Source organism: Eucyclogobius newberryi, unplaced genomic scaffold (assembly GCF_026437365.1).
Source record: "Eucyclogobius newberryi isolate DKJ021-1_F unplaced genomic scaffold, fEucNew1.0.hap1 SCAF_17, whole genome shotgun sequence".
Taxonomy (NCBI): domain Eukaryota; kingdom Metazoa; phylum Chordata; class Actinopteri; order Gobiiformes; family Gobiidae; genus Eucyclogobius; species Eucyclogobius newberryi.
Window position 1 is genome coordinate 11952828 of NW_027315801.1, and position 18062 is coordinate 11970889.

An 18062-nucleotide genomic window follows, 5' to 3' on the forward strand; every position below is an offset into this window, starting at 1 on the left:
ATATCCAATGGTTAGTTCACCTGCGTTCAGTTCATTCTCTTTGGAGCGCTACTGTTTCATCAACAACATCAACCATTCTGAAACCAAACTGCTGTTGTGATTTGGGGCTTTACAAAAATCATTGACTGAATAAGTTGTTGTATAACTGCAACTTTTGTGATTTGATAATTGCAACAATTCAAATTGTGATTTCAATTTGGCACATGTTACTGTGCAGTCCAAATACAGAGAACATTCAGTGATGAAAAGCCACATTCAGACGCTTTGCAAAGCGCACAAAGCCTCCATTCAAACTCCTGATAACTATTTTTGGTGAAAGCTCAGTAAGAAGTCACCTGCTGCTTGGCAAAAGACTCGAAAAATATAATCTTGACTATATATGAGACCTTGCTCTTTTAAATAATATGATAATATTACTATTTTTTTGTTGTTGTTTAAATATACACTTAAATTACAAATTGGAATGTAGAGAAAAAAATAAAGTAAATACATCTACAGTAAAACACTAAAATATTAAAACATAACATAAATAAAGCCACTAGGAATATCTTTATATATTAATAAACAACAAATTCAAATAGTACATTCTTGCTAAACACAGCTCAACATAAATATTACATTAATTCTATTTACAATAATAATTTGGTCAGCGTTTGTAGTGTTAGTTCTGTGCAAACGGCGAAGGCTGAAAAACACAGACACAGCTTTTCTGTTTCTCTTCAAGTTCCAGCCGAGTCGGAAGCTTCAGCTGCTGTGAATCCATTCAGAGTCTCCTGGTAAACGAGAGGGAAAACATGAAGCAAAATAAGGAAAGGGCAGAACCGACGGGGCACGGACAGTTTGTTTTTACTGGCACAGAATATTGGACCCGTGGCAGAAGGTTAGCTCAGCGCACAGACCACAAAAATACCTAGAAGGGCTGGACTCAGTAAAGAAACACTTAATAACACATTTTAGACTGTCGTTTCCTCATAAAGACAGCACAAAGTCAACGTAATTTGGTTTTGCAGTGATCTATATAGTATTTACCTACCAATAATTCATAAAAAACAGTAAAAGAGGTATTTAATACAACTATATCAGCAGATCATACTTTAAAATTGTGTTCATTGTAAACCGCAACATTAATTTATAAAGACTTAATAATAGAAACAGATCCACTGACTTCCTGTTCAAAACTGTGGAACTGATAAGCCCCGCCTCTTTATGTATAAGCCCCGCCCTTTTTATAGTGGCATTTCACTGTAAAAAGATGCAGATTTTCATGTACGTGCTTTTATTTTGGAAAACTGGCTGCGCGACATTTTAGATACATGTATCACACGGAGCAGGGGACGTGGGCGGGGCAAGGGGGCAGGTGAAAACAGGAATATTCTGAGCACTCCAGCTACAGGTTGTAGGACAGGAATCAATCCTCTTTCTTTTATGCACGTTTGAGAGTTCCTCCAGCATGTTTAAGTCACCCTCTCCACAGCTGAAAATGCTCTGTGCTCTACCTTGTGACATCATTAAGTGGTCATTCAGAAAGTGCTCCTCCATGTTTTTAAAAGGCCATACACTCAACTCAAAGGAATGTGTGCGTTTCCTGTGCTCGGTGGCTTTGATTGACTTTGATACCAATGCTACGCTGTCAAAACAGTGAATAAAAGGGAAAATAATATATCATAAAGAACAAATTGGCTCAGCTTTTCAAACCTGAGCAACTAGTCACTGACCTGGCTCTGAAGCTCTGCGCGTTCAGAGACGTCCCAGAACTGCATGCTGGGTAGTGTAGGCGTGTGAGCGATGCGAGCCTGAGTGTAGTTGCCTGCACTGTAAAGTCGGGGTCTCTTGATCTGGTCCTGGGACGACAGCGGAGTGAAGCTGTTCCTTCTGAGGAAAATGGGCCGAACCTCGTTCTCTGCTTTTTTCTGAAATTAAATCATGTCTTTGCTCAGATGTTTTTCATGGCAGCGAAAGTATTTGAAAAACAATGTAATAGAAACTATAAATCAAAAGCCACAGTGTTGCTGAGTTTGTAAACAGGATATTCCTCACCCAGTTTAACAAGAGCTTTGCACCAGTGTGTGAACACCCACTCTGTCTGGAGCCATGCACAACTGTGACCCAGAAACTATTTAAGTCATGCCTCATAGGGACGGAAGTATGGCATCAAATAGTCAATAATTGATACTGACTGAGTAAAATATGGGTAATGATATCATTCAAGTATTGATACTAATGATCATATGTGAATTGTTAGGCAAGGTTTTCATTACAGACACTAACTGTATTAAGGCCATTTCTTCAGATTGGGCTGATCCATCTGAGTCTGGTGTGCTGAGTCTTTTTGAAATGATGTGTATAAAAACACATATATTTGTTGAGATGACTTCACTCATAAGGTTAGACCAGTATCACGTATTGATATCGATTTTAAAATAAATACCCCAAAGTCTTTGGTGGATATCCAAACCTGTGGTGTGGCCTAATGGCGAGCAGTCATGGCAAATGATACATGTTGTTCTGCCTGAACTCTGCTCCAAAGGACTTGTTTTTACTCCACAGAATTGGCTGTAGACATGTCCATTAAAACATCAAGCCAATAACTGTAATCTGCAAATGATTTGATTTTGATAACAGTGGGATTCATTGTCCAGATCTACTTCTATGGTTGTAGAGCCAAAGGGCCTGTACCTGATGTTATAAAGTATTTGTCTGGCCCAGCTTATATTGTAGAAACATCTATTCAGCCGAAATAGATTCTAAAAGCATCTATTTCATGCACTTTCTCTGACTCTCATTATAGCGCAGGAAGTCTGCCATTAGCATGGTAATGTTTGATAGCTTTCCCATGACAAGACTCGCTCTGGGCTCAGTGAGTTGTAACAAGCTCCACACAGAATATTTCAGAAGATGCACTAGGTAAGTGAGCGTTACATGTGGATCACTGCAAACACTTTTTTAAAAGGACCTCGTTCTGTTTTTCATGTTGTTTACACGTACAATTCTGGTACTGTGCCTTTAAACATGATTTTCTTGTTTTAGTTAAATGTGTATTACATTGTCATTGTTCATTTTAGACATAAGATCATGGAAAAAGCCACTCACTTACCAACGGTCTCTCCCTGTGGGTGTTGACAGCCTTAACTTTTAAGTCGAACGTGTCTACTTTACAACCTGTTACAAAAAAACACACGCATTATAACAAAAATAAAGCAGCATTTGAGCATAGTTTGAGCATGACGTAAACGTACCGTAAGCCACTGGGGTCAGTTTGAGGACATTGTGCAGGGAGCATTTCAAGTAAGGGAGCTCGTCTATGACAAGAAACATCCAAATAAGACATATTTAAAACAACATTTATGTCAGTGAATCACATTTTGAGTGAGGTGTGCATTATTTCTACTGCAGCTTTTACGGAGCCTGAAGTAAACAGATGACCACTTCCTGTGATGATGCACTGTCTCTCCAGGTCTAATTATACAGAGACTTTTTCCACCCAGAACCACACAGTTTACACTGACTTCTTTAACCCATTCCAGTCACACTAACACAAGGAAACAGCTAAAGGTGCACTATGGAACTTTTCAGGTAGCCAAGGATGTTCCACAGTATGGCATTAAAGTGTTACACATGTTTTCACTGCTCAAAAATACCTTGGAAAACATGCCGTCTTACTATGAGTGAGGTCGCCTCTCCACAGATCTGACCTGTATGTCATTACAGGCAAAACCATAACTTCTCCAGGCAGGTGCTGTACCTTTCAGAAAGTTACATAGTGCACCTTTAATTCTTCCCTTTTATAATCTCAGCAATTCATTTAGCAAAGTATCTATATGTCAAAAATGTCAACAATATGCGCCATGTCAACAACAGTCATGCAACTAATTTGTCTTTTCAAAATTCTTCACTTCAATCTATTGCCAGCAGTAGGCATAAAGCACTCAAATACCAAATACCTATAAAATACCTACGCAATTCAAGTATTTTTAAAAAGCCACAATGCCACAATGGAGCATAATCTGCACATAAACCTTGAATTTGGTTTAATTAAATTATTTGCAGGGTGAAAACAGTCGTTAGTCAATAAAAACAAGCAGATTAATCAACATTCACAGGAAATAAGCAAATGGACAAGTGTCCCAGAGCAGCCCCTGTTCTGAGTTACTGTTTTACCTGCGCTCTTGTCCAGGAAGTAGGCCAGTAAGCAGCGCATGACGGCCTGGTGACAGATGACCAGCACATTCCCCTGTCGCTCCAGCTCCATAATGACAGGCTCCAGACGCTGAACCAGGTCTTGGTAGGACTACAGAAATACAACAGACAATACAGACAGTTATTTTCACCACGGCTCACTCACACACACAGAATAAAAGTGAAGACTTGACCTCTCCTCCAGGATAGCGATAGTGGTACTTGTCCTGGCTTCTCATGGCATATTCTTCTGGATACGTTTCCTCAATCGTCTTGTATGTCATTTCCTCACACGTTCCCTACAAACACCAGAACAATGACAAGACAAAAAACTAAATGTGAAGGGCATTTTTTTGGACATAATTTTATTTAAGATTTGAAGATAGTATGTGGTCTTTTCTAGTCTGAGTTGTATCATTTTACTTCCTTATCTGTCTGAACTCTGCTCAAAAGAACACACAGAGTTGCCAAGGTTTCAAATTTGATTAAAAGTAAAATACATAGAGGTAATTACATAACTGTTATCATATTACAACCATATTGTAAACAAGGGCCAATAAACGTGGCTAATTAACACAGAAGCTATGATTTAATAACAAACACAAATCTATGACAACACTTTTATTTTCTTAATTATGTTCTAAATTGTGTACTCATGAATTGTGGGATTGATACTATTTTCAACGTTTTCTTCACAAATTGCCAATGTAAAGCAATGATAAGTATATTCATCATTAAGACATTTTCCCATCAAACAGAGTCATTTATAGAAAAAACGTGAGTCTTTTTGTGCACGTAACTTAAAAACAGAGTACATACAGCATCTATTTCGTTGAGGATCTTCCACTGCTCGTACGGGACGCCGAGCTCCTCTGCGGTCTGGATGGTGCGTCTGAGCTGACTCGTCCACACTTTCAGGTTAGAGAGGTGGTGTTCTTCCACAAACGCCTTGAGCTCTGCAGCAAACTGAAAAGAAATCCAATACTTTTCAGCATTTCAGATTTACCAGGGGAGGTCAGGATGGGATCAAGTTTACAACTGATCACGATTACAACTGATTGTGATTACAACTGATCACGATTACAACTGATCACGATTACAACTGATTGTGATTACAACTGATCACGATTACAACTGATCGCGATTACAACTGATCACGATTACAACTGATCGTGATCACTTGTAATCACGATTACAACTGATTGTGATTACAACTGATCACGATTACAGCTGATCACGATTACAACTGATCGTGATTACAACTGATCGCGATTACAACTGATCACGATTACAACTGATCGCGATTACAACTGATCACGATTACAACTGATCGCGATTACAACTGATCGTGATTACAACTGATCGTGATTACAACTGATGGTGATCACAGATACAATGTAATGACACGCATTTGTAGTTCAAATTTTAGGTTGAACATTGAAAAATCTAACCCAAACATTTCAATTAGATTAGGCGTTTTCATATTTACTTAAGTCACTTTTTTGTGTGTACTTTTCCGAGTAATGTTCTGTCACTATATAATATATTTGACAGTGTAGCAGAACTCTACAAGCGACAAAAGCTTTATGTTGACAATATTAAATGATATGAACTTCAGACCTTTGAAAATGCCAGATTTTGTGCATTATTTAATGTTTTGTCCATCCAATTCCAACAACATAAATCATAAATCAGATTTTGAATAATGTCTAAATGTGTGTCTCTATGTTTTACTTCTATTTCTACTCATTTTGGCTGCTCTATCCACCAAATATCTGACTTTCTGAGTACCACCAGATCAAAACCGGGTCCGTAAAACTGTGACTAAACTAGTTCTAAACTTAAAATTAAACTAAGAATAGAACTGCAGAGGCAAGTCGTACCAGAAGGAGCCAAGTAATAAGTAAAACGTACGCAAGAAAAATATTACTAGCACTGGTTTTTATGTCATTTTAGTAACACTTTTTTTTTTATGAAAAAGCATGATTAATTCAACAGTTTAAAACACTGAGTTAAATTGTTTTAAATCACAAACTGTGTCATCTCTAAGCTAAAGGCAGATACAGCAGATAACCGTGAGAATGGACGATTGTGAATTATGTACTTACACTCATATCACTCATATTTTTACACCTAATTACAATGACATGCCAGAATTCCACTTAATTATAATTCTGTGGTGTAGACAAATACTGGTAGTATTTGTAATGATGCACAGTCAACGAAGAGCACCTGTTTGCCGTTCTCTGTGAGCTCCGAGTCGCCCCCGATGCGGCCCTGGACGTTGTGGTGGCTCTCTCCGTGGCGACAGAGGTAGATGGAGTGAGAGTGCACGTGGATGTTCATAAGGTAATACACAATCTTACTCTGGATGTAGTCCTGCACTTTGTTCACCAGGAACTGACAGCCCACGTTGATGACCTGGATGAAGGACAGGTTTCTGTGGGATCAAAGAAAGACGGGGAGATGAATGTGTTTGTATCAGGTCATCAACAGGTCAAATGTACTTTAGGATGATGTGTCAGTGAAGGAAGGAGCCAGTTTTCATGCATTCACTGGTTGGTATTTTTTTTAATAAATCACTATCCAGCTAAACAGCAAATAATAAACATAATATTAACTCCATAAATAATATATTGATTGTGACTTAACATATCTTTAAATTAAAAATGTAATAATTATACGCTAAACATCCAATTGTGTGGATCATTCCTCATCCATAGGGTTAAGGTTAGTTGAGAAGAAGTTAGAAATAGTTGAGATAATCTGCGTTGCATCAATGGAATTTCCCCATGTGGGACAATAAAAGATTATCTTATCTTATCTTATAATCGCTGTAGTTTGCTTTATGATGAGACGTTTCAAGAAAGAAAGCATATATCGCCCTCTAGTGGATAATGTCTGAAAGTACAATCCAGAATTGTTTTCATATTGTTACATTTAATGCATCAAAGTTCTTTTAAAGGCACATTAGTTTAAAGACTATATTAGACTATATTAGGCTGTTAACTTGTATTAGTGGCTTACTTGTCATGTTCGTCAGGATCCAGAGGTTGATAAGTGACTTTGTAACATTCGATTCTCTTCAGGAAGTCTTCCATGACGCTCTCTCTGTTCTTTTCAGGATAATCTGGACTGGACACCTTGACTTCCTGTTTTCAAGATCCAAAACATGAAACTTTATAATATTGGCACGACTGTGAAATACCAAATCAAACAAATCAAAAGTCTAACAATATTATGATTTTTTTTACTACATATAATAATAATAATGGGGCAGTCCACTGTGTAACTTTTCTGGTCAAGATTATGTCGCTTTGCTGAAACTTTTCACTGGAAAAGTTACATAGTGCAGCTTTCAATCGCAAGTTTATTACATTTCTTAAAAAACTAAAACAAAAAAAACAGTTTTATATAGTGAATGGGTCCTAATGTTTGTCCTCACAATGTTATTTAATAAAAGTGTGTATTGGTATTTAAGGTCACTCTTCACACTTAAAGCTCTTTAACTCAAAATAGCAATAAATAATACTATACCCTGATATAAGCTCCACACAATTTTTGGATATCATTCCTAAAAGAGGCATAAAAGACATTCTGTACCAGTATGTTCTCTGCAATGACGTCCGGGTCGTCACAAACGGACTCCACAAAAAAAACCTACGGAAAAAGATGGATGTTGTATGCAGTTTTTGGATACATTAATCAACACTAATTCCATTTATTATAGTGCTAACCTTGTAGGCATTCTCTTTGGCAAAGTTTAGGATAAGCTCTCGTCTCTCTCTTGTCGTGTTAGTCGCATCAAACACCTGAAACAGAAGCAGTCATTCCAAAAATGCATGCTACTGCGCGACAAAAGAAATTATTGATTCTTACAGCGATCTGTCCTCCTTCCTCACTGAGATAAGACTTGACATCCTGCAGCGCGACCAGGGCACACTGTCTGTGGAGAGAAGCGCAAACGTCACGTAATCACATTTACAGCTCCAGACAGTTTAATAAAAGATCAACAGAACCAGAGTCATTATATTGAACAGCACAGCGCACGAGAGATGGAAAGAACACCATGTGAAATGAGGGCTGTAAACATCTGCCATATGTGAAGTCAACAATGTTTTACACAAAACATTATTGAAAAGTTCATTTGCAAAACACAGATTACATAAAAAACCACAGATGACGCTTTGTAGAGCAGTGCGTTCAACTGAGAAATATATGAGCTATCTCTGATTAAACTTAAACTGTCTCTGTTATTGCTTTGCCACGGTAAACACATTCAACTTATTTGTCTTCCATTTAATCAATTATACATGTTGTAATTGGATGGAGATCGATCGCTTTAATCATTCCAGACAAAGCAATAACAGAGACAAGCTGGTGATGAATCCTCCACCAGAAATGTTACGCGGTGCACCTTTTGTTTTACTGATATTACAAGTTAATAGGGTTGGCAAAAGTATCCAAAATCTGATACTAAACGATACTAAAACTAGTCTCGAAAACATGATTAATAACAAAAGTCTATCAGGTATTTTCCTTAGAATAAAATTTGAGTTTGAACGTTCAGTATTGTGGCGACGCGACATCATTTTCAAAACGGAAATATTGTTCTTGTGTGTGTGTGTTTTTGGTGTTAAATAAACTAGATTTGTGCAATGTGTAAAAGCTATGATGGAAGTTACCACGTTTTAGGTCTGGTATCTATAATCTAATATCTAATCTCTAGGTATATATAACACATATCCCGATACAGGCTCCACGATACCATATGAATCTCCAAACTTGGAACTTGATACGATACGTGGTCCAGAATAAATGAATTGATTCTTAGAAATTAACTGGAAATATGTTCATTTCTTTTGCAGCTTTAGGGTGTGTTTATTGAATTCAATGCTTAATGAATGAGACATTTCTTACTAATGAACACTCACTTTCTGATCTGCATGGCCTCTTTGTTGTCATGCCTGAAGAAATCGTACGACTTATACGACTGGACAGCTTCTCTTCTATAAACTCCAAGATTAAACACTGCAAACGATAGGCATAAGACAAAGTAAAGAGAGCAGAAGGATTATCATAAACTCTGTCAATGTTTTTGGTCAAAGCAGTTTTTCTACATTCCAGTGACGTAACGCAAACAGCCTCAGAACACATGAAACTAAAACAGGTACAATGGCCAAAGCTGGTTCAACAACTTAGTGACTGCGACATATGTGCATTTTCCCAAAGAACTAGATGTAGCGATACCATCACCTTCTTTTTAACTCCACTGCAACAGGAAGGGCATCTGGTATAAAAGCTAACCTCAGTCTAGCTCCACATAGACTTTTAAAAGAAGTCAATGTTATTTAAAATTACACAGAAGACAAACGTAATCTATAAACATGTGTATTAGTGCAAGAATGCAGTAATAAGGCACTATGTTACCTTTATAAAATGTATTAATTATATAAATATGGACAGGTAATGTAAAATGTAACACTTGAATTGTTAGAAATACATATCAAAATAAATTTGTATAGGTTTTATTGTCATCATTATTTTCCACATACAGTATCTTCTTTGTAGTCATAGAAGATGAGAGGTAGGGGGTTTTAAGGTGGGCAGTCACTGAGCTGTACTGGGGTTAGTTTAGTTTAGCCTCGTTTAGTGGGACTGGATGGGTAAAGTAGTGTTAGCTCTTGGGCTGTAGCCGACTGATGAAATTCTTGGTTGACTTAAGACTTGCCCTCATTCCTCACTCCGCGGTTGCCATGGTTGTAACACTGACACATTTTTTTTTTGGTAGTTTTTTGCAGCAACTTGTGTAGCATTGTGCAAAACATCCATGCAATATTTTTAAAAGTAAAGAGAAGAGCTGTGGAACAACCTGATAAACGTCTGGATCACCACTGTTAACACTTTTTTATTTTTTTTATCAGAGTCAGAATACTTGAATGAAGAAAAATACTATTATGCACTATTTGTAGGATTATTGGCCTTTACCATGCTCTTGAATACCTTTAGTTTGTCATCTCAGGTTTTAGAACAAAATAAAACTAGATAATGTGCAATGGCTGAAGTTCATTCTAGTGTAAAAGTACTACATGTGTGTAGTAAAGACGTTATTCTTGTTAGGCTCGAGCCATGGAACGGAATGTTCATTCCATGGAATGCTCGAGTCTATTGTTCTTCCCCTGGGTGCGCAGCGCCGGGCCGTGTGGATCCACGTGGCAAGCTCAATTTTATTGGAGTTCGGGCCGAGCCGATCGCGTCTATGTATGAACATGAAGAATAGTATGAACATGAAGAATAGGAATAATAGGAATAAGAAACTCGAGCATTCCATGGAATTTCGCGGACTTCCGTGGCATGTTTGTTTCAAATACCTTTTTATGTGCAGTAGAACACTAGACAGCTGAGGTCAGATTATAACCAAAATGAGCTTTTATGTGCCCTACAACACCTTTTTAAATCAAATATTCAGATATGGTCTGAAAGGTTTTCACTCTTTATGCTTTAGACTTTAATCTTTAAAGTCTAAAGGTAATTCACAGTTGATGATTGTGTAGTTTGCGACTCAAATAGTTGTTTGTCCTGACAAATTGCAAGATCGTGCTGAACGCAGACCTGAGCAGGGAAAAAGGGAGAGAGAGCCTCAGTGACCCGGCTGCACCCACTCCTCCCTGTAGAGACGGTAATGCTAATGCTAATTAGCATTAGCAAATACTGAAAAAATGTACAAGATGTACAAATGTCAAAAGCAATAGCCCCCCTAAGACAGTGAAAGCAATTGTTAAAATCTGTGAAAGTGTTAAGGAGTTGAAACGCGTCAAAAATCCTGACATGGAAAAATAAATGGGAATACAAGAACATATAGTGTCTGCTTTATGATGCAGACACTTAATAACATTTGGATCTTTGCTGTTTCCCCCAAGACTAACTGAGTGTTGGCACCATCTGCTGGATACAGAGAGAATTACACACTGTTTAAGAGAACACTTCCGGGTCTCAGCACGCAGTTGTACTGATTGTGATTAGAATGGAGAAACTTTCTAGGTTAAATGCGACTGAAAGTGGGCCCGTGAACACACCTTTGGTTGGCACTCCAATCCAATTGAGGTACCGCGTTAGTTTCTTGGACATGTAGGTCTTTCCTCGGGCAGGCAAACCGATCATAACGATCACGGTGGGAGAGTTGGTCATGTAGGAGGCCCATGCTGCATTGAACACAAACAATAAATACTTTATGACAAGAAAATAACTGTGACCTACAACGACTATCCTCCATACAGTTTCCATTCACAGATCCATAACCACTACAGTCACTCTTGAAAGCTCCTCTTGTCATTCATTTGTATATGAACAACAATTAAGATAAGATAAGATAAGATATTCCTTTATTGTCCCAGATGGGGAAATTTCATTGCTGCAACGCAGGTAGATACAGAGGTAGATACAGAAGAACAGATCACTTATAGGAAGTCTGAAAAACACTTTCAGTAGAAGATCTCCTATAAATAAATAAAAACTCCCATAGACAAATAAATAAATAAATACCATTGCATGTGATCACGACAGTAATTGCACATGAATATGTGTCACGACAGCACATAGACTGCACATGAATTTCACAGTAATTACACATGAATTGCACATGAATTCCAACAGCTATTGCACATACGACAGAATTGCACATCAGTATTAGGTTAGGTCAGTATTGCGACGGGATAACGTGACGATCTCCGGGTAAGACGACTGTTCTCCGCAGTTTCATGAGTTCCTCCTTTGTGTAAACGCGGTACGGCGCCGGCCGGGGGGCGGGGCCGGAGCCGGGGGGCGGGGCCGGAGCCGGGGGGCGGGGCCGGGGGACTCAGAGCCAAGACACATCGCAACGACACGACGAAAACACTCAATCCAGCCGAATAAAGTCAAAACAAGTTAATTTAAAGCGATTCCAGTGCGTGTCCCGATCGTTCGTGAAGTTCCTCTTTCATATAAACGTGTATATAAACGTGTACCGAGGACACGCCGTACTTTAGCGCGGCCGCAGGGCGCGGGGGGGGGGGGGGGGGCTGGTGGGCTCGCTCGGAGCTAGCTCACGTCACAACAACACAACGAACGCAACGAAAAACGCTCAAATCCAGCCGAAAAAAGTCAAAAACAGTTGAATTAAAAAAAATATTCCAGCGCGTGTCCCTATCGTACAGTAAAATAGAAAAAATATACTAACTATATTTACAAAATATAGGAGATAAAGCACAATAAGTGTGAGAAAGAAGAGAGAGCGTTTACACCGGGCTGCCAGCTGTACCAGCGCCTTATGACGTATTAAGTCATTCGTCATAGACTTTAGCATATTTTTATTTTTTTCCGCACCCTTTGGTATGTGTCTTCAGTTAGCTTGAGTGACCGGATCGCTGCAATCATTTACTCTGGAAAGGTCATCTTGTCATTCATTCGCATGTTATATTTTATTAACTTATTATGTCAATGGTTATACAAACCTTTGCTAAATCTAAGTTCAGTAAGGGTCAAGTCTTTTGCATGTGCCTTTTTCCCCACTCTTCTATGCAATATTATGACAGAACTCATTCCAGCCTTTTACATACCTACTTTGTGTCTCCAAAAGATTGAAAGACCAGACAAGACCAGACATGACGTGGTATTCTTAACATGCACTTTTAGAAAGGGAAAGCCTACTCTCAAAATGCAGAGATTTCTGGAGTTTAATAATTAAATGACCCTGAGGCGTTTATTGTTACTTGATGCCTTTGCTTGGAGCAGTGTTACCATGACAAAATAAGGATTAGTACCCACACAAATGTACCTCAGTAAAGTAACATGGTATCACCAACGCACATCAAGGTCATTACAGAGATATGTGTAGTATAGTATTACTAAAAACAGGTCTACTGTAGAACAAGTGTGACTGGAAAAGTATTCTCACTTGTTATAATCTTTTAGGTTTATTATTTGTTTGTGATGTTTTGTATTTCATTTTATATTAAGTCCAATCACATGTCAGGTTTGACCCTTGTATGCTCCTGCACAGAATGCTCAGAGTTATCTGCATGTTGAGAAGAGGAACAGGGTCTATTATCCTGTCTATGACCACATGACCATCTATATTTCACTGTATCACACTCTCAGTTCTCTTTTCCCTTCGGCTGCATTTGGACTTTGGAAATAGTTATTTTCTCTTTCCAGCAACAGGGAAAACCACAGCTGAACCGATTGTTTTCAGTCATCCTGTATAATGTCAGATGTAACAGTTGCTCTTGGGCTTGACCCACACAACTCCTTCTGAGTAGACTCTCTGAGCTTTGAGAAAATGTATTTGTACTTTTACACTTTTTATACATTTATATTAAATCACCAAAAGACACTTCATTGTCACCCTTTATGATTTATTCAACCACACAAGACTAAACCAGGATTATAAAGGTGCACTATGTACAGTATTTTTTTTGTGGAGGCGTGTACACTATCTTTCTCTATGAGATATTATTTAGGACTGCAGCAATTAATAGACTAATAGAGATGAATTGATTTTAAAACTAGCTGTATTTTGAAAACTTTAATTGTGATCTAAACTATCCAGACAAAAAAAAAAAAAGAGAGTGGCACTATTAAATTAAAATGTCATAAAAGAATAAACCATTTTGGATAATACACTTTATTTGTAACTATTATATAAATCAAAGCCTTCAGTCAGCATATGTCAACCTTTATTTGGTCAAAAGTTGATTTTAAAGATCTCAATCTACAATAGAAATGACCATTTTCTTAGTCAAAGAATTGGGGGGAAAAACTAACAAAAAAACAATTATTGACTACTTAAATTGCCCCTCAGGAATACAATGAAATGTTAATAAATATTGATTGATTAACTGATGGGATAATGCCATTATACGGAACATTCTAAGCAAAGCAAACAGTAGCATCTCCATGGAGACAAGCAGATGATTGACCCCCACCAGAGAAGTTACATAGTGCTAGGAGTGGGCAGTACTGATATTAAAATGAATCATACCTCTAAAACAATTGTGATATTATACCGTTTTTGATATAGCTTCCACTTCTACATAGGGCCCCTTAGAATAAGACAAAATAAGACTAAGCCAGAGCTATATAGCACAATAATGATTTAACTAGGATTCAAAGGATGATGACCTTGATTGACACAGGACTCTTACAAAACTAATAGACAGAGATACATACTCATTGTAAGGCTTTATTACAAACTTACAGCACTTCTTTTCCGTGGTCCTTTTGGCTTCAGTCTGGCCCTCACCTGCACCTGCCATAGTCCACCACTGTACAATCAACACTAAAGGGAAAAAACAGTTACATAAGCCTTTTTTTGTTTATGCCAAAACAATTAAGTGCGATGATTGGCCAGAAGGGTCAGTCCACAGATTAAATCAAGATTACTTTAATGAGCATCTTTGGCGTACATTTCAAACTAGTTATGGCGTGTTTTTGAATGACAGTAGCCGACTCCACATAATATACAGCCTTTGAATGCATTTGAATGAGCATCAGCTATGGTATTAACTGTTAACTGCTATTGTGGTATTATTAACTATTAACTGGTATCGCTTTATAAAACATTGTGTGTAATTGTCGATGTTAATCTTTATAATCGGTACTGTACTTTTTTCAGTAATCTGCAATGACACAGTCCAAGACCCGGTCCAAGAACATTATGTGAACATTTGACAGCTACGGTCCAGACGTCAAACTTCTTACATTTACTGTATTTAAATAAAGCCCAGAAAGAATAAAACTGATGATTAAAGTCATGGCACTCACCGCGGGGCTGCAGGTGCGTCTCTATGAGTCTTTTCTAGTTTATTACGCGCACATCAGAGGTTTATTACAGCTCGGTGCCTCCACTGCGTCTCTTTACGGATGTTGGAGGTCCGCCCACAGGCAGCACAGACCGGATGTGCAGCACTGGACTTCCGCGTCTGGTTTCAAAATAAACCTACGATGCTTTTATATGATTTTATATGATCATTTATTTTCAGCGCTTGATATGATTAGACGTCTTACTTTGCACAAACTTTTGAGCATAAATATTTCTTACAGCTTAATATTTTGATGGTTTGTATTTATAGCATACTATCTGATCACTGTTGGTGTTGGTAACTTCAGCAGCCACATGTGCCCTGGGGCTGAAACATTTAAATGTGGCTGCTAATCCATTTTATTTACTCTCCCATTCACATAAGTTGGTGAAGTGTCTTGCCCTAAGACAGAGCATCTTTAACTTTTCTGGCGTGCCCCCTTGGGAGATAAAAAAGCCCCTCACAGCCTCTGGGACTCTGGGACTGTGCAGATTTGGTGATTCACTGCTGTAAATACTGCGTTTCAAGGAGAAGATGCACTCACCTCACTTCTCGTCACTGTGGATCACTTTTACCACTGCGGGTCCACGACCATCACACTCAGACAGTTGATGTGTTACTTTTAATGGCAGTTTGCAGCCAAATGAAAAGGTGCATTTACGCCTCCTACTGTAGTTGTACGTCTTCAAAGTATGTGTTTTACGCAATGTAATTTTTTTTTTTTATATTAAAAAGGAAAAAAGAGATAGAGAGAGATGCTTCTTCTTCTTTTGTGTTTTATGGCAGTTGGTATCCAAGTGTCACATTACCGCCGGACTTTATTCTTTTTTTGTACAACAACAGGGTTTCTCAAGTGAGTCACTTTGCAGTTTGAGTATTTCCTTAATTTAGAGACAAATTGTTGTGAGGACTGTAATAATTTAGACCTTCTTCTTCTTTGGCGTTTTATGGCAGTTGGTATTCAAGTCTCTATGAGTCTTTTCTAGTTTATTACGCGCCTACTGAAGTTGTACGTCTTAGACTTTATTCTTTAGACTTCTTCTTTGGTGTTTTTATGGCGGTTCAGACTTTATTCTTTAGACTTTATTCTTTAGACTTTAGACTCTATTCTTTAGACTCTATTCTTTAGACTTTATTCTTTAGACTTTATTCCAGAGCTGACTTTTCTTCTTAAGGTGCGTCTCAGAAAGCTACGACAGAGTCTGAGGACTACGAAACGTCTGAGGAATAAAGTCTGGCGGTAATGCAACACTCGGATGCCAACCGCCATAAAACAACAACAACAACAACAACAACAACATATAGTGTCGACGAAAAGTCTGAGGAATAAAGTCTGGCGGTAATGCAACACTCGGATGCCAACCGCCATAAAACAACAACAACAACAACAACAGCTGGCGTTAATGCTTGGTAGCCGTGCGTCTACGAGTGGCAGCTCGTAGACGCACGGCGTAGACTTTTTAACACCAAAGCAATGGACGGAGTACTTTTACGGACTACGACAGAGTCTGAGGACAAAGCACTGGAAGTCAAGGCACTGGAAGAAGAACTTTTAGGACTACGACAAAGTCTAAGGAATAAAGTCTGGCGGTAATGCAACACTCGGATGTCAACCGCCATAAAACAACAACAACAACAACAACAACATAATGCAACACTTGGATACGACAAAGTCTGAGGAATAAAGTCTGGCGGTAATGCATCACTTGGATGCCAACCGCCATAAAACAACAACAACAACAACAACAACAACAACTTCACAGCGGTTACTGCCGTACATCTTAGGCTTTATTCTTTGGGAGTGTCTACAGCGCAGCGGCGCGCAGCCGAAACTGCCATGTTATTTTGTGCCCCGGCTCCTCAAGGTTAAGGTTAAGGTTAGGGTTAGGGTTAAGGTTAGGGATAGGGTTAGGGTTAGGGTTAAGGTTAGGGTTAAGGTTAGGGATAGGGTTAGGGTTAGGGTTAAGGTTAGGGATAGGGTTAGGGTTAGGGTTAGGGTTATGGCTAAGGTTAGGGTTAAGGTTAGGGTTAAGGTTAGGGTTAAGGTTAGGGATAGGGTTATGGTTAGGGTTAGGGTTATGGTTATGGTTATGGTTATGGTTAGGGTTATGGCTAGGGTTAAGGTTAAGGTTAGGGTTATGGTTAGGGTTATGGTTATGGTTAGGGTTAGGGTTATGGTTATGGTTATGGTTAGGGTTAGGGTTATGGCTAGGGTTAAGGTTAAGGTTAGGGTTAAGGTTAGGGATAGGGTTATGGTTATGGTTATGGTTATGGTTAGGGTTATGGCTAGGGTTAAGGTTAAGGTTAGGGTTAAGGTTAGGGATAGGGTTATGGTTATGGTTAGGGTTAAGGTTAGGGTTAGGGTTAGCCATGAGGCTATATGGCAGTGCCGTGGTTTCTGAAACTGCTGGGCCATTTGACTGCGCTGCGGCTCTGCAGCCACGGCCTTATTCTGTAGGCTTAATTCTTAGGACTTTATTCGTCTCCCCGTCCAACTATATTCTTTAGGTTTTATTCTTCAGACTTTATTCCAGAGCTGACTCTTCTTCTTTGGTACTTCACGGCGATTACCACCGTACATCTTAGGCTTTATTCTTTAGGCTTTAAGAATAAAGTCTAAGATAAAAGATGATTTTGGGCATTACAAAAATAAATTGAATTCAATTGACTGTACACAGCAGTGACTCATTCCGCTGTGTATATGTTTCATTGTCTTCAAAGCTCGTGGGATCAAAACGGAAAGGAATCAAATGCGCACGCATTGTTTTCACATGTTTTATATTGTCACATGAGCGGTCAGGAGCAGAGCAAGTTCAAAAGTTAGATTCTAAAAGGGGCGTGTAGTGTCCAGTTGAATTGAGAAGGCCAGAAAGATGGTTAAATTAGTTTTTACTGTTTCCATTTCGTGTCATTCAACCAATGTCAGAGCTGACTGTTTTCAATACATTTGTAAAACAAACATTTTAAAATTGCTCAATAATACATTCATTCATATAACAAACCTTGTTTCACTGTCGACTGTAGTTTGATATTTGGGTTAATCATAAG

General features: G+C 38.5%; 1 protein-coding gene across 2 annotated transcripts in view; it reads right to left on the reverse strand.

Moving 5' to 3' along the window:
• Nucleotides 1-469: 469 nt before the first annotated feature.
• Nucleotides 470-18062, reverse strand: part of LOC140362888 (6-phosphofructo-2-kinase/fructose-2,6-bisphosphatase 2-like) — a 144159-nt gene continuing 126566 nt past the window's right edge. The window contains exons 1-16 of one of the 2 annotated variants that reach the window (XM_072449166.1): nucleotides 14977-15088; nucleotides 14411-14491; nucleotides 11253-11378; nucleotides 9111-9207; nucleotides 8056-8122; nucleotides 7914-7988; nucleotides 7780-7836; nucleotides 7204-7328; nucleotides 6409-6616; nucleotides 4996-5142; nucleotides 4371-4475; nucleotides 4159-4288; nucleotides 3237-3299; nucleotides 3095-3159; nucleotides 1716-1910; nucleotides 470-773 (exon numbers count right to left, since the gene is read on the reverse strand). In XM_072449166.1, the coding sequence (XP_072305267.1) occupies nucleotides 720-773; nucleotides 1716-1910; nucleotides 3095-3159; nucleotides 3237-3299; nucleotides 4159-4288; nucleotides 4371-4475; nucleotides 4996-5142; nucleotides 6409-6616; nucleotides 7204-7328; nucleotides 7780-7836; nucleotides 7914-7988; nucleotides 8056-8122; nucleotides 9111-9207; nucleotides 11253-11378; nucleotides 14411-14468 (1572 nt within the window). In that variant the 5' untranslated portion in view covers nucleotides 14469-14491; nucleotides 14977-15088 and the 3' untranslated portion in view covers nucleotides 470-719. Of the gene's footprint in view, nucleotides 774-1715; nucleotides 1911-3094; nucleotides 3160-3236; nucleotides 3300-4158; nucleotides 4289-4370; nucleotides 4476-4995; nucleotides 5143-6408; nucleotides 6617-7203; nucleotides 7329-7779; nucleotides 7837-7913; nucleotides 7989-8055; nucleotides 8123-9110; nucleotides 9208-11252; nucleotides 11379-14410; nucleotides 14492-14976; nucleotides 15089-18062 lie in introns of those variants that run through there. The other variant, XM_072449167.1, reaches the window with a different exon arrangement.